The following is a 16751-nucleotide window of genomic DNA, read 5'->3' as shown; positions in this document are numbered from 1 at the left end:
CAACAGAAAGTGAGGGAGAAGCACCAGAGAGGATTTCTGTGTGACACACTAAAGCAAATTAAAGACCTTTTTGCCATTTGTCTTTTACCAGCCAAAGAAATTAAAGCAGGAAAATCCCTCCTGCCTGTTCAGATCCATGGGCACTGTCCCATGCCTTACCAAGGGCCAGGAATGATCTCTGGGATTACTCCAGCACCCTCCAAGAAGCATCATGTACCAGCTCCTCCCCTTAGTATAAATGCTACCATCTTTATAAAGGCTGATAAACAGCCTTTTTCTCTTTTACTTTTTATTCCTTCTCTGCAGGCTCCAATCACATTCTAGAGAGTAGAAAGCTGTAACTGGAAATACATCTGGTCCCTCCAGCCAGCCTGGAAGAGCACTTGGTGTGGAGGACTGGGTCCTGGGACAGCAGGAGAACACAGGTTGGGTCCTGAGGAAGAAGGAGAGCACAGATTGCATCTTGAGATAGCATCAATGAGATGAAAACCCTTGAGCCCAATCCCCAGCTCCCTGCTGCTGTCCTCACTGAAGGTAATAGTGAAAGGAATAACAATTCATGTGCTTGTAACCCCCTTGGAGACCCCACACAAATGCATTTAGTGTTCATCACAGCCAAAGTTCTCACTGTGGGCTTCCCTGTGAGCAGAAAAAGAGATGGATTTGAGCTTTTAAGGTAAGACTGCTGGGCTTGGGAAAGTTGATTTTCTTGGCTGTTGTAGAGGAAATAATTTCCTTGACTTAACCTTTACCCGAGGTGCATTAGGATTGTGAAATGTTCCTTGGCTGGTCTCACACCTCAGTTTACCTTTCCTCCAGGCACCTTTGCAGGGAGTGTCCCCCTTTGCAGGACTGTGAAAGGTGAGTTAATCAGCTCGGGTGATAACTGTGTTAGCTCTCTGATAGAAGAGGAGTGGGTGATTTGATTCAATCACAAAGGGTACAGTGCTTGAGGTGAAAAAATGGAATCTACAGGGAGTGGAATGAAATCAGAAAGGCTCCCCAAGCACTACAGCTGGGGTTAAAGCTCCCTGGAATGAAGAACTTGCTCAGACACTTTACAGGTGCTGCCTCAGTGCCCTGGCTCTTACAGTCTGATGCCTTCTCTGTTTATCACTTCAGGCAGACTGAAGGGGAAGCTACCAAGAAGCTTCTTCACCCTCTGAGGAAATTACGTCACTCTCAGAGTGCCATACTTACAGCGAGGTTTTTCCCTTTCTGTTTGTTCTTTGCAGAGTGAAAGCTGCCAGAATTCAGAAGTTGCCCTTCCCTCTCTTCCAGAAGATATGATTTCCAGGAAGGTGCTGGTGGCATCTCTTGCCTGCCTGGGTGGTGTTGCTGCAGTTATCTGGTAAGCATTTGCTGGCCAGCTCGGTCATACCTAAAACATCCTGTGTAGATCCCGTGCTAAAACTCCTAGAACACAAAAATAAAGGCTGTAAAATACAAATTTTATGGGAAGCCTCTCTTTGAGCTGTAAGAAAGAGCAGCAATTTGTGTAATAGATAAAGGAGCATTGGTAGAGGGAGAAGGCCCTAAGGAAAAGGGGGAAAAAGAGCAATTGGGTCCAAGTGACTCACAAACAAATGCTTGAGCATAGAATATTCCAGTTACATTTCAGCTCAGGCCTTAGCAGAGGGGATTCTCTGTCTCTTCACACAGTCCAAACCCACTCCAGTGTCACCAGGGACAGCTGTGTAACCACCAGCCATCACAGCTCTCAAACACAGAATTTAGCAACTGAATATTCTGAGTATGGCTTATGGAGCAAACTCAAACGTGGAAGGGAATCTGAGATAAGGCATTTCTGTTACGAATTAAAACATTGATTATTAAATTATTAGGGATTATCACATTTTTATGATGCTGCAATTTGCTGTACTTTCACCTTGTGGCTAGCTGCATTTTGCCTCAGCAGCTGGACTCTGTGCTAAAATGTGAACACAGCAGATCCTACACTAATTAGTAAAGTAGATATGGACTTAGCCAGAGTTACCCTCAAAATCTTTGCCAGGTCCTTAGGTGGTGTTGGCAAATCCTAGGAAGGTTTCCTTCAACATTTCCTATTCTAAAGCATTTCTTTGCTCTCAGGGCTGTAGCTGGGAGTGGAAAAGTGCAGTACCTGCCCTACTACCTTCCCTGCCCTGAAATCTTGTAAGTATTTTGTTCTGGGCCTAATGAGTAACACAGATCATTGTTACAGCCCTGCTCTTCCCTGACAACACAAACAGTGGTTAACAAGGGGCTTGTTCTTTATTGATGAACCTGTAATTAGTCACTGCCTCAAAACAAAAAGCCACCGGTGCTGTTGGGGCCTGCCTGCCCTGCAGGACAGCTCTGGGTCTCACAGGTGAGGGAGGGAGGCTTTGTTTGCTGTGCTCCCAGAGCCCAGGACTGGAAGGTCAATGCAGGTTCCTTATCAGGCTGTAATCCACACCTGCACTCACACAACTCTGCTCCGAGCATCCACTCAGCAGACAGAGACACCTGAACCACAGGGTGAGATGAACAGGCACAGGAGGAGCTCTGGCACAGTCAGGAACAACCCCCAGTTCTCACCAGGCTCCTCTTCCTCCCTCTGAGATCTGTGCTCTGCCCCCAGCCCATGGATGTGTTGGTGCTGTGGCAGCGCTGGAGCTCTGCACCCGAGCAGGTGGAGGGGAGCTGCTCCTGGGAAATACCTTCTGAGCTGGGACCTGACCCAGCCTGGGTGCCAAGAGCTCTTCCCAGAGCTGCACAGGAGGGAATTCACACTGTGCAGGGGCCAGGGCCAGGGCCCCAGTGACCTCCTCACTGCCACACTGCCCCAGGGCTGGGGCATGACCAGCTGTGGCTTTTCCCATGACCGACTGTTCTTGTGAAAACAAAACCAAACCATGCAAATAGAAAAAGAGATGATGCTTCATGGAGGTATTTCTGATTATCCCAAACCATTGTGTCTGGTCAGGTGCTTGTTTCTCTGAATGCTGTTGGAAATGTGATTATTTCAGGCAGTTCAGCCCTCCAGGTGACCAGGAACAGTTTTGCAGGGCGTGGAGCACATACATGATTATTGCTGACAGTCCCACAGGGATTTTGAGCCCTAAACCCCAGTCTGATTTCCTCAGAGACTGGGATGGCTGCCAGCACCTCTCTGTCCCTGTTGTGTCGTGTGTCCTGTCCCAAAGCTGTCCCTTTGGGAGCCCTGGAGGTGTGTGCAGGTGATGCCCAACCCTGGGCCAGGCAGGGCAGTGTCCACAGCTCCTGGGGCTGGATTTGGATAGCAGGTTCTGAAGCCAAACTTGGTTGATATTTTTAAAAAAGCATAACAATCCCTTTCTTTTCCCACCCCATCATGCAGCTCCAAGAAACTCCAATATACAGAAGGGAAGCAAATCCAGCTTTTCCCTCAGTAAGTACTGGCTTTTTTATCTCCTGACCTTTAAACTGCTGCTCCTCTCTTCCAGGCATATTCATGTATTATTCAATGGATATTTCTCCCTTTTTACAGATTATTTTATCTGCAGCCAAGAGTGCTGGCGCCAAAGTAAGTTTCTTTGTTTGAACTTTGTTTCTGCCGAGTTTGGCTTGGGCACTTTGCAGCACTCACAGTTCCAGAGTCCTGGGGCACACTGAGCAGGACCTTGTTCCATGAGAATCCAACCACAGGGGTGTGTCAGCAGCTGCCTGTGCTGCTCTGAGGCTGGGTCTGGTTACTGTACACTCATTAACACGCTTCCTGTTAATTCCCAATTATTACATTAGCACACACATGGCCAGGAGCTCTTTTTGAGGTGGCAGATCTGTAATATCTGTAAGTAAGAAATTACTTATCTTATCTGTATGTAAGATATTACAGATCTCTAATATCTGTAAGTGGGAAATACCTTCAGGAGCTGTGCTGAGGCTGGAAGCAGCTGTGGGAGAGCTTTGGACCCATTTCAGGGCAAAATAAAGTAGGTGCTCTGTGTGACCTCCAGCAAACACAGCCACATCTCTGACACACAGCCAAAGCAGGGAGTTTGGGGGAAGATTTGGGACAGCAGCACCAAGAAGTGGCTTGGACAAGCTCTCTGTGCAGCTCAGGTTGTTGCAGCCTCCTTTGGCCTGACTTTTATCTGGAGCAGTTCACCTTCAACAGGACATTCTTTTGCCTGCTAATAAACACACCCTGTTGGTACACACACACACATATATATATTATTTCCCCCACATATTCAGGATGTGCTCAGCCTGAGTATTTCTCCCATACTGGAATAAATTTCTGTGCTAAATCAGCTGGTGTATGCTGGGCTAAATGAGGGGAGAATCTTGAGGTGTTCATGCTCTGTGTCTTGTAGAGGGAGTTCTCTGGCACTGAGAGGATGACCATGACACATTGGGAAACCCAGGGCAGCCCTTTAAAATCAGATTTACAAAGCTTAGAGAAGTGAACATGCCTGTTTCCCTCCCTCTCCAATAAAGAGGATAATCAACCCAGAAACAGGACAGATCAGTCAGTGCATTTCCCCCAAACCAAATTCTCCTTCCTGTATAATTTAATCTTTCACTCACAAGCACTGCTGCAGGAAGGAGTGAAAGTGTTATTTTTGTATCTTGTTATCCTTGTTATTCTCTCAGACTGAGAGCATTGCATCTGACTTGGAGGATCTGGTTGGATGTGCTGCCTGAAGCACCAGGCTGCTCCCCACAGCTCCCCCAGTTTGGTTCTGCTGCTGTTTTGCCTTGGAGCTGTGTCAGGTGGGAGCCCCCAGGTGTGGCCATGTGCTGGGTGTGACAAATTTCATTAGCAGAGAGCTCCAGCTCCTGGTCTGGAGTGAATATGAGCAGGCTGGGGTCAATTCCACCATAAATGACAGCTCCTCTTAGAATCAAAAAGGTAAGAATGAAACACTGAAAACAAAGCAGCAAATTGAAACAGCACTGCAGAGCTGTAACAGGGGCAGAATCAGACTCTGCTGCATTTATATTCAGTATTTCCACTTCCCTCACAGGAGATTAAGGATTTTTTTCTAACTTTGTTACACATTTGAATGCTGGCTCACATACAGCATTTTAAATTATATCTGAATATGTTGGAGCTATATATAAATACTGGAAAAATAAGCTGTCATGCTGCAAGCTGTGTTTTAATAACACAGCAATGGGCTATATTTTATAGTAATTTTCATGTTATTATTACTTGTGTTTTAATCCACATGTAGCAATCTGCATCAGGCTGATAGCAAATAGGCACAGCTTCCCATTCTGAGAGTTCAGTGGTCATTAAACTCTCCTCAGCAGAAAAGTCCTTAAATGAGATTTTAGCAGATCCTCAGGTTTTTGCTGATGTGTTAAGTGCTTAATTTCAGCCCAGGAATTGAAATGTCCATGCTCTGTAACCTCAAATAAGAGGGAAGGGAGAAAATATCTGAGGCTAATTCCCTCCATGGCGAATTAGTGCTGATTCACACCCTGCTCTAGCTGCCTTTTTCGTGCTTCTTTCCCATTCACTGGCCTCAAACCAAAAGGAACAGTTACATTTCATGACCATTTCTGGTTTTTTCCCCCTGCAGGCGCCAGGATGTGCTGACAGTCACCCCATGGCTGGCCCCCATTGTCTGGGAAGGGACCTTTGATCCTGAGATCCTGGACAGTGCCTACAGACCCCTGAACCTCACCATAGGGGTGACAGCCTTTGCTGTTGGAAAGTAAGGGGAGCACTCAGTGAACACAGTTCTTGGGGTGATGCCCTTCCTCTGTGGAAAGATGATTTTGGCTTTCCTTTCCCTGAAATCTGCCCCAGTTTATAGGTTTTGTGCCCCCGTAGTGCGCTTGTGATCACACAAGCCCACAGGATGACAACACTTGAGGTACCTGGGGAGTGGGCAGTGGTATTTAAGAATTAGCAGGTGCCTTGGGAATTAGAGCTGGCCAAAATGGGGATAATCCACTTGCTCCTCATCCTCCACTCCACCTGTTGCATGTGTAGTGTGTGGGTTCTTGCAGGGATAATCAGAGAACTCTCCCACTCCTTGTCTTGCATTCTCTAATGTGCTCTTCATGATCCACCATACAACCCCTTGAAATCCCAGAATGATTTGGGTTGGAGGGGACCTTAAAATTCATCTCCTTCCAGCCCCTGCCATGGGCAGGGACACCTTCCACTGGACCAGGCTGCATCAACCTGTCCTTGGACCCTTCCAGCTTCTCTGGGCACCCTGTGCCAGGGCTTCCCCACCCTCACAGGGAACAATTCCTTCCTAAAATCTGATCTAACCCTGCCCTCCTTCAGCTGAATTCCCCTGATGCCTTGTGAAGGCTGACCTAGAACAGAGACTAGATGGAGCTAAAGAACTAAGTAGGGATTTATTGAGATGCCTCAATGGATACACCCTGGGCAGCACAACCCAAAATGGCCACCAAAAATGGACAACTGGGCACGGGGTCTCTCATTTTTATTAGTTCTGCTCCATTTGCATATTGGAGTTAATTGTGCAAGCTTCATAAGCTTTAGCTTATGAAGTCCCATCCTTCTTGTTTTTCTTTCTTCATTCCATTGTTGTTTATGCTCTTGGGCCTGAGATTTGGATAATTTGTCCTTGGTCCCCTAGACCAAGCTGGAGCAGCTAGACTAGCTAGAGAATTGAAGAGAATTCGATTTTTTTAGTTGAATAGAATTGAACAGAATCCAATTTTATGAATTGGTTCTTTTCTGAAAAGAACAGAATTCCTTGTTTTGTCTCCCTGCCCTGTGCAGGGAGCTCACCATCCCCTAACATGAAGCCCAGACCTAAAGAACCTGAAAACAGAAAATCCAAACCTGAGGCAGCAGCCCTTTCCCCCATGCCCCCTGCCCTTGCAGGAGCCCCACAGCAGAGCCCTGCTGGTCCCTGCTGTGCCCCACGGGCTGTGTCTGCTCAGGTACACCCGCTTCGTGCGCCGCTTCCTGGACTCGGCGGAGCAGCACTTCATGAGAGGCTACAGGGTCAACTACTACATCTTCACTGACAGCCCCCAGAGCATCCCCCAGCCCCAGCTGCAGCCAGGGCGCAGCCTGGTCCCCGTCCCCGTGCGGGGATACCCCGGCTGGCAGGAGATCTCCATGCGCAGGATGGAGGCCATCAGCCGGCACGTGGCCGCGGAGAGCCACGGGCAGGTGCAGTACCTGTTCTGCCTGGACATTGACATGGTGTTCCACAACCCCTGGGGCCCCGAGACCCTGGGGGACATGGTGGCAGCCATCCACCCCGGCTACTTCGATGTGCCACGGGAGCAGTTCCCCTATGAGAGGAGGAGCTCCTCAGCAGCCTTCATCCCCGAGGGAGAAGGGGATTTCTACTACGGAGGGGCCGTGTTTGGAGGCTCGGTGGAGAAGGTCTACGAGTTCACCAAGATGTGCCACATGACCATCCTGGCAGACAAAGCCAACGGGATCATGGCAGCCTGGCAGGAGGAGAGTCACCTCAACAGGCACTTGCTGTCCCACAAACCCTCCAAGCTGCTTTCTCCAGAGTACATATGGGATGACAGGAAGCCAAAGCCCCCCCAAGTCCGCCTCGTGCGTTTTTCCACGGTGAATAAGAACTACAAAGAGGTCAGAAACTGACTGTCCCTGCAGAGAGATCCTCCACGCAGCCAAACCCACCGAAATTAGTTCCTCCAGAATGTGCCCCATCTCGAATTTTTGTTCCTGGTAGGAGCAAACTGGGAAGGGAACGTGTGGATAGATCCTCTGGAGAACAGAGTCTAAATGTGCTTCAGAAGCAGCAGTCAAAGTGCAGCTGAGACTGAAAAGGTTTCTGGAATCCCACTCTTCCTAAATGCAAATAAACCTTCCACAAGGCCAGTTATCCAGTGCATGGCTGTAGTTGGCTTTGCCTGAGTGTTTTCCTGAGGCCTGGTGGAAATTTAACAAGATCAAAATGGTATTTGATGTTCCTGTGGAGGAGAAGACCTTGGGTTTTGGTAAAGACCTTTTCACTTTAAAAAAAAGAACATTGCAGGGCAATAAATTTTCCTGAATTGTGATTTAAACTAACGCCTTTTGTCAGAATCAGGAGGAAACTTGCACTCAGAGCTCGTAATCCCTGACTGGTGTGCAGCAGGATTTCTTGGACATTCTCAGCAGAGAGCCTGGTCTGACAGGACAAACAGTGTGAACTCATCTAGCAGTTATCTCCCAAATTCCAGCCTGTGCTTTGGAGACCCAAGTTCAGACAGAACTGGCACAGCTCAGAGCAGACTGAACTTCTTTAGGTTTATTTCAATCACAGATGTGCTCTGAACCTTTTCCCTGGGTCACATGTCTCTGTGGATCATGTAATCTTTTCCAACACAGAAAATCTGGTTTTGAGATGTTCATGTTCCTCTCCATTGCTTCAGCCCTTTCCAATTTTTCTGAGCTCTGTGAAATAAATTGGCGAGGAGCTGCTGGAGCTGACAGCACGAGCTGATGCCTTTCCAGCAAACAGGATGAGTTCATTCCACAGTGAAATGCTCTGGAGGAGCTGAGAGTTCAGCCTGGAGCTGGAAGTGGGCTGGGGTTAACATTTCCTCTCCTTGGATGTGCTGAGGAGCTGGACCAGGCATTTAGAGCCTGCCAGCTCCCTCGGGTGAGCACCAGCAGCCGAGGTCACAGCACAGGGGTGCCTGTGCCACCTCCCTTGTCACTGCAGGGCTGCCATAAACATCCTCCCCCTGTGCTAGCGAGGGTCTGAGCCTGTCAGTCCCTGTTCTCTCAGGGGGAGCAGCAGAGAGGCCACGGGAGCTGCGGGGAGAGGAGGAGCAGGGTGAAAGGGTGAGCAGGCTGTTTCTAAGGGAACAGTTTAAGGGGGGGGGGGGAAAGGAAAAAAGAAAAAAGAGAGAAAAAAAAATCTAATTTGGCAGAGAGAGGGAAAATAGGGAAGAGGTGCCTGACTGTTCCTGCTTCTCTTCACATGAGAAAATTGCTGTATGGCAGAGAATCAAGTATGCAAAGCTTTAGGGCCCCACCACTGATTGCAGATGACTTAACGAGCCATTTCAGTCCTGTGAGCAGGCTGGAAATGGCACTTGCCACTGTCATTGCAGGCATTTCATCTTCCAGAAGACTAATTAGAAAAGCTTTCACGGACCCATAATATAGATAAGGTACCTGAAATACCTCCAGCCCCAAAGCCCCAGTGGCAGCTGGGTTGGCTGATTCGTGCTCAGTCCAGCAAAGGGTCTTTATTACATTTTCTCCAGACTGTTCTTGGTGATGTGCTGCAGGAGGAAGATGCCCCTTTACATAACTAAACCAGAACTGAAACCTCTGCCATGTATGTTGGCTAACCAGGCACCTCACCTAAGCCAAAATGGTGAGGAAAAATACTATTCCAAATATTTCCAGAGAGATACATTTCCAACCAGCCCAGGATTAATACTGTCTGCTTCTTATTTGTTAAATGAGTTAGTGCCTCAAGGCCATGCTGAAACTGGGTTCTCATTATGCTAATTATGCATATGGATTCTTTACCAGCCAGAAGGAACTGTCCAGTCAAGGCAGATAATTTTATCTCCTGGTGTCAGTACGTGGCTGGGCTGGGCTAGACCTTGTAGAAAAGTCCTCAGATTCCAAGAAAAACGTGAAGTTCCACAGCAGCCACAAATCCATAGATCAGCTGTGGCAATGGCCAGCTCCCCTCATGCCTTAATTCTGCTGGAAATTGCTCTGGGTTTGCAGCCATAGGGCTTCATTCTGCCACATTAATTATTGGATTCCTGTGCAGATACTCATAAATCCTCTGTGAGAGGAAATTCTGCAGCACGGATGATGGGTGATAGAGGGTGGTCTGTGTTTCTGGGGTACCTGTTTTAAAAAAAATTGTGAAGGGCTTGGTCTGAGCTCTGCATCTGAGCTGCCTTTTGGCTGAATGCTCAGCCCTCTGATTGACACCATAATGGCCTGGTTTGTGCTGTGCCAAACATGTTTATTTTCCTGGCAGGCCTGCAGCTCCTCCCCAGGGGAATGGCTTGTGTTGTGTGACACAGTTCTGCTCCACGGGGCTGTGGTTTGGAGCAGTACCTACAAACTCCCAGCGCCTCCAGGGAGAGGAGAATGTCTGCAGAAAAAAAAAAAAACCACAGCACTGCGTGGGAGCTGCTCCCTGAATCAGCTCGTGCCCTCCTGTAATTAATGAAAGGCTGGACTTCTGTTGTCATCTCCTGCTGATTAATCCCCTTCCCCCAGCAGCAGCAGCCAGCTTTCCTTCTCCCAATTTGGATTGTGCAGCCTGAGGCTTGTGTGCACTGTGGGAGCTTCACCAGGACCTGCTCTCTGCTGTGCATTCCCCACCCACACCCAGCGCACCGTGGGGAAACTGAGGCACATGGTAGGAAGGCAGCACAGTGCCATTCTCACCATGGGGGACAATCTTGTCTTATGTGTTCTTGTGCCAAAGGAATTGGGGCTTAGGAACGCAGGGAACTGCATGAAAACTGAACCACCACACGTAAATAAACCCCACTGCCTGGGGATGTGGTTGTGCTCTCAAGGTATTTCCCACTCAAGCCCTTGACCCAGCCTCAGAGCAGCAGCTTGTTGCCTTCCCCAGGGCCCCTTTTGCCTTCCATCCCTCTCTGCTCAGCTGGAACAGACTCATCATTCATAGTCCCTCTAATTTAAGCACCCATCTGACAGGCTGTTTCTTTCCTTCTCCCTGCTGCTGTCTTGCCCAGTGCATCCATCCCCAAAGGGCAAATTTCTCTGTGTGATGTGAAACAGAAACTTCCAGCACTGAACATGATTTGAGGTGGGGCCAGACTCTGATCCTCTCGTTCTCCCCACTGATAGGACAAGAATAATTTCCATTTAGCCATATTCTTTTCTGCTCTGGTTTGGATTTCCCATAACCCTCCCACAGGTGACGTTCCCTGACAGTTCTGACCAGAAATGTCATTTTGTGCCACACAGCAGCAGTTCTGAAAAGACTGGTTTAGTCAAACTCTCTGTGGGTGAGATCTGTGCCTGTGGGGCACGGAAATGAGATGATCTTTGAGCAGAGGGGATGAGGAGGGGTAAGAACATCAGTCACACATTCCCTGCACAAAACCAGCTTGTGCAAAAGCCACGTGCATCCGGCTGCCTTCATGTGGTGGAAAGGAGCTGGAAGGGCTGCTGAGTTCACTCCCCTGCCCTTTGTCTCACCTGCTTTGAGGGAGGGACTGTCTCTGTCTCTTGTTCTGTGTTTGCACTCCATGGGGATTTGCTCCAATCTCGAAGGGCAGCTCTTAGCACCAAGGTTATTATTTTCTCACTTGAATCCCACCTGCTCTGCTTCACCTCCTGCCCCAGCAAGTCCCCGTGGGACCCCAGGGGTGACACACACAGAGCAACAGCTGCTCTCCAGGTGGAGTGACAGTGACAGTGAGACAGGGACAGTGAGACAGTGACAGTGAGACAGTGACAGGCTGTTCTGGGGACAGCAGGAACTGGAGCAGGACTTACAGCAGTGGCTTGGGTTGTACTTTACTCACGGTAAATCCCCAACCCTGGAGTTCTGCTCCACACAATCAAATGATTTAGAGAAGCATCACTAGAAAAACCCATCTGAAGAGTGACATTTGAATGTCTGCCTGCCCACCAGACTCCCTCCTTTCCCCACGAGTGTTGCTGTACTGACGTGACTTTTCCTGTGCTATATTTAGCTCGAACACAGATCCACCAAATGTCGCTGTTTTGTGTAAAACTAGTGTAAAGCCTTAGGAGTAAAAAGGCAGTTTTAACCACAAATCTCCACTGCTTGTATGCCCACATCATCCCCCTGCTGAACCTCCAGCCAATTTAAAAAGCGAGCCAGACGAGTACAAATTACATTTTAAAAGCGCTTCATTCCGGTGTGGCTTTTAGTGAGTTTTGCCAGCAGCAAATCACATCGTTCTCGACCTTTTGACGCGCGTGTTTTTCTCGCTGTGTTTCTCACTGACAACGTTACTATAATTAGAATGATGTTGCTCTGTAGCAGCATCTAGTGCCAAAGGCAGAGCCCTGGCAGCACCTTTTCCTTTCCTGGCTGCGCTCCCCGGCCGGAGCTGCTGGTTCAGCTGGCCCGGAGCCACGGAGGAGCGGCACGGGCAGGTGCGCTGGGCTGTCCCTTGTCGCTCACTCCCGCTGTGACCCTGCAGAAAGGGGGGATGGCTGCTGGGGCCGGCGCGGGGTGTCGGTGCCCAGAACCAGCCCTGCAGCGGCGGGGAGCGCTCGGCCGTGGACTGGCGCAGCCTTCTCCCGGCTCCTTCTTCTCCTCCATCGCTGCAATGGCTCATGTCATCGGCCTCATCATAACAAACGATGGGCACCGGAGCTGTTTCCAGGGCAACCCCGCTGGCTCCCCGGCTCCCGAGCAGACCGTGCGCCCGCGGCTCCGGCAATGCTGCCCGGGGGTCCCCCCGTGCCCCGTTCCTGTGCCGGGCTCAGCGGAGAGGAGCAGCCGGGGCTCCGTGCGGTGCCCTGGCTCCTGCCCCGGCCTCTCCTCCGGAGCGGAACAGCTCGGGGGGGTCCCCCCGGTCTCTCTCAGCCACGGCCCCAAGCTCTTCTGTTTGTACCGCACGCTCCGCCGACCCCGCTCCCCAGCCCGCTCCCCGGCGGGGTCTGCACGGTGCCTTCCCCACGGCTCCCGCTCCCGGGGAAAAACACCCCAATAAGCCAAGGGGTGCCCCGGGTGCCACGGGAGAGGTGCCCGCGGCTGCCCCCGCTGCGGCCGCGCCCCCCTGCCGGTACCGGGGCCGGGCGGAGCCGGGAGCCGCCCCCTCCCTGCCGGTGCCTGCGCCCGCCCCGCTCCGCTCCCGCCCCCGCCCCAGCTCGGCTCTCCCGGCCGCGCTCGGCGCTCGGCGCTGGCGGCTCGGCGGGGGCGGCGGGGGCCCATGGCCGGCTCGGAGCATCGCCCCCGGCCGCCGGGCAGCGCGGCGGGGCCCTGAGCGCGGCCCCGGCGGGACCCGCAGCGCGGCCGGCGGCTCTCGGCGCGGCGCTGGGGCTATGAGCGGGGCACGATGATGATCGACAGCCAGGTGAGTGCGCGGGGCACCCGCCGCCTCTGCCCCCCGAACCGCCCCGGATTGCCCCGTGCGCTGCTGCCGGCTCGGTGCCCGGCACAGCCCTCGGCACACGGGGCTCGGGGCGGCCCACGGGTGTCCGCGGCGGTCACTGATGGGGGCGCGGAGCCGGGGGGCTCTGGCGGGGCTCGCCAGGCTCTGTAGCTGCAGGTGGCCGTCCCTTGCTGCCTCTTGGGGCCGGGGTCACTGTGCGTGCCAGCAGCCCGGCTCCCCGGTCTGCAGCGGGGGCTTTGGCGGAGGAGAAGCGGCAGCTTTGCCGAGGGAACGGAGGGAAGTCTGTTTTTCAATGTTTTTTTTCTTGATTTTTTCGCTTTCTGTTTGTATAATGGTTAATGCGGCTGGGAGAAGAGGGGCTGAAGGATGGGGAGCGAAGGGGACGCGGTTCGGGACGGGCTCTGAGGGCGCTGCGATGCTGCAGCAGCCGCTGTGCCGCGATGCTGCTGGCGCCGCCGCCTGCCGTGCCAAGCCAGGGCCGGCTCCCCTGGCACCCCTCAGGCCAGGGGGCATCAGCAGCTCCCTTCTCTCTGCCTGCTGTGTTTATGAGGCCAAAGAAGCTAAGTCGAGCCGAGGTGGGCTAAAGTTCTGCACTCCCAAACCCCCTGGTGCTTTTGGGGTAGGGGAGGATGAAGCAAAGGTATGAAATTTGGGGGTGGAACCTGAGCATGACTCTGGGTTTGGTCCTGATGCTCCTCTGACTTTTTGCTTTCTCTTTTTCTGATGTTTGGTCCCATCCCTGGGAAGGGGGGGCTGTGCTGCTGCCCTTGGGGGGTGCTGGGAATGTAAGTGGGCAGCAATGGCTCCTTGGAGACCAGGAATGAATAGAGGGAAGGGCTGATGCTGTGCTGGAAAAGTGGGCTGGGATCCATTTTTGGACTGGAAAATGTGCATTCCAGAGCTGCCTCCTGCACCCTGTGGGTCTCTTTGGTCTGGGCCTCACTCACCTTGGTCCAGCCCAATAAACAAAAGCTGAATGAGCTCTCTTGGGGGCACGTGTGTCAGGCAGGCCCTAGTGCCACACCAGTGTGTGCTAGATGGTGGCATGTCCCTTTGGAAAAGGGGATTGGCAGCCAAAATACTGGAGTTGGGGTCCTGACCCTGCCTAGGGTCATGAACATGAGTTTTCTGTCATTGTGGAGTGGGAAGATTGATCTTGCTGGGAGATGCAGAAAATTAAAGGTGTGAGGTTGTCTGGAAAAAGATGTTCAGAGCCTCCCAGGTTGGGGACTGCATGTGGCATCCTACAGAATGTTTTGCATGAAGGTCTCAGCTTTAGTCTTCCAGTCACGTTTTTATGCTCACCCCATTTTATATATTTATGTATATCTTATATGGGTAAACTGAGGCACATAGAGATATTTGTTCCAAGCCCAGGATCCTGTGTGGGTGGAGAGCAGAGGTTTAAAATCCTGGTTCCTCCTGCTGAAGGGGATGAGCCACTCTGCCTTTTAAGGGGTGCAATTCATTGAGGTCCCGTTGTTTGTGGCTACCAGTTCAGAGGAATTTCCAGCTGCACCCGCAGCCGCACCCTGCCAGTTCTGAGGGCTGCACAGCTACATTTTTCATGCCTTGTAAATGTTCCTCTCCCTGGTTGCTAAGGGAAAGACCCACACAAACAACTGGTAAAACTGAGTGTTGCAAAGTAAATAAGCTGAGCAAACAAGGAGGTTTTTTTCATCTCAGAGTGCTGCAGGTGTGTTGTTCCAGGTGTCCCGACATGTGAAAGCCAAGGCTCACGTGCAAGGGGGAATTGCAGCCTTTAAAACAGAAACCTGCTCTTGAGCTGGCTCAGAAGGTGGCTTCCATCCTGAACCAAGCTCCCAGGGCTGCAGGCTCATCCCCTCTGTCCCTCTCCGGCCGTCTGGGCGGGAGAAGGGAGCAGATGGTGGATGAGCAGCCTTGGGCCGGCTGGGGGCAGGACGCAGAGAGCGCAGGGAGCTCAGCTCGGCGGGAGCTGCATTCGCCTGTCTCTTCCCTTTCATCTGCCCCCAGCGTCTGAAGCGGCTCCAGCGGCTCGGAGTTAACTCTTGCTGCTGCTCTGCAGGGCCAGGGGGGCGAGCTGGCAACAAGTGACAGCGAGGGAGGGTCCAGCTGGCAGCAGGGACTGGGAGGCAGCAGGTGGAGAGATGCAAAGTCCCTCCTCGGCATGGCTCAGCCACTCCATCTGGAGCTCCCACTCACGCCCGAGTCTGTGTGCCTGGGCTGAGCAGACATGAGCAGAGGATGCAGCGGCTGCTGCAGGCTCCAGAATAAATCTCTGGGATGTTGTAATGATGGATCTGACATCCCCTAGCTCAGTGCAGTGGGTTATCTCTGAGCCAGTTTGCTCAGTGGAGAAATTAGGGGCTTTTCAGGATGCTGGGGTTGTGTTTTTCATCTCCTCGTAGTGTTTTCACTCTGTCATCCCCAAATGGTGCCTGACTGCTGGACCTGATCAGGGCAATCAGGGCTTCTGATCTCAGATGGTGATCTCCAGAGCAATCTGCACTATCCATCAAGATGGATTTTGCTTCTGATACCTTTCCCATTGCTATAGCAACCCATCTGACAAGGATGCCAGCACGCTTTCCAGGCAGTGTGTGCAGGGAAACTGCTTCACCTGCCACCAAGCTGCCACCACTGGTGGGGCAGGGCTGGTCACCTGGAAACTGCACACAGGTGCTGAGCCTGGAGGCAGAGGAGCTGCTGCCAGCTCCCTCAGGCTGGCCCTGCTCTCCCAGATGTCCCCATCATCTGGAGTTTCCCTGGGATATCGGGGTGACACAGCACAGCTGGGGGAGTGCACGGTGCCTAGCGCCAGGATCTGGGATTTCTCTCCAAAGGGGATGCTCAGGATGGTGTGAAGGAGCTCACCAAATGTTGATGTGTGTTAGGGGCTGCTTCCCTCTTCCCCCTTGCCTGTGGGAGGATGGAAGATGGGTCTCAGTTCCAGGGTTTGCTAGAGAAGGAGGGGTTCTGCCTGCTTTTGCCAAGTGAGCCTGTTCCCTCCTCTTTGTCCTTCACACTGTGCAGTCACTAGATGGACTCCAGCACGTTCTGCTCTGCCTTTCCTCCTGCTGTCCAGTGCTTTCTGTGCAACACAGAGGCCATCCAGCTGTGGCTGCCCGCCAGGACAGCTGTGGGGCCGCCTTCTCTCTGCGGTGATGCTGCTGATGGTGCTGCCTGCGGGTGTGTTGTGCCCGGTGGGACTGCCGGGCTGTGTGACCCTGCGTGGGCCGGCCAGGGCTGCCGGGAGCCCGGCGGGGCCGTGCAGCAGATGGCACTGTTGTTTTCCCGATGAGTTATTGCCGTGGGTTCGCTTCCTCGGCGCTGGGAAGGGTCAGCGGTGATGGCAGCGGGGACAGAACCAGCCTGCGGCTCCCTGGGAAAGCCCAGCTCGCCAAACTGGGCTCTGCTGGGACAAGCAGAGCTCGGTGTGCGGGCACTGCTCAGCCAGGAGGGGCCGTGTGTGTGTTGAGTGACGCAGATCTCAGCTCCATCCTCGGGGATCTCAGCTCCATCCTTGGGGATCTCAGCTCCATCCTCGCAGATCTCAGCTCCAGCCCCGCAGCCGCCGTGGGGAGACCCCAGCAAGGCCGCGTCAATCACCGCGTCCTTCCTATAAAAAGAAATCCCTGATCCCGCGTTCCCTTTTGTGCCTGTGGCCGCTGTCACCAGCCAAGCCGTGTCGCAGCTGTCCCCCAGCAGTCCGTAACCAGCAGGGAGCCGGCCGTGACCTTTCCCGG

The 16751-nt window shown here is 52.4% G+C and overlaps 2 protein-coding genes across 2 annotated transcripts in view; both read left to right on the top strand.

The window, feature by feature from the left end:
* Positions 1-1286: 1286 nt before the first annotated feature.
* Positions 1287-7567, top strand: LOC311161729 (globoside alpha-1,3-N-acetylgalactosaminyltransferase 1-like; the record flags this gene model as incomplete). The annotated part of the gene is made up of 6 exons (XM_084219553.1): positions 1287-1351; positions 2092-2154; positions 3341-3391; positions 3491-3526; positions 5535-5669; positions 6883-7567. 6 exons carry the CDS (start codon positions 1287-1289, stop codon positions 7565-7567), a joined length of 1035 nt encoding a protein of 344 aa, XP_084075679.1.
* Positions 7568-12849: 5282 nt separating this feature from the next.
* RALGDS (ral guanine nucleotide dissociation stimulator) overlaps positions 12850-16751 on the top strand; it is a 54529-nt gene continuing 50627 nt past the window's right edge. Inside the window, exon 1 of the mRNA XM_084219532.1 lies at positions 12850-12984. Coding sequence (XP_084075658.1) covers positions 12967-12984 — 18 coding nt within the window. The 5' untranslated portion in view covers positions 12850-12966. The remainder of the gene's footprint in view (positions 12985-16751) is intronic.

Source organism: Fringilla coelebs (assembly GCF_963513975.1).
Source record: "Fringilla coelebs genome assembly, chromosome: 21".
In the NCBI taxonomy this organism is placed as follows: domain Eukaryota; kingdom Metazoa; phylum Chordata; class Aves; order Passeriformes; family Fringillidae; genus Fringilla; species Fringilla coelebs.
This window is presented reverse-complemented; position numbering and strand designations above follow the sequence as displayed.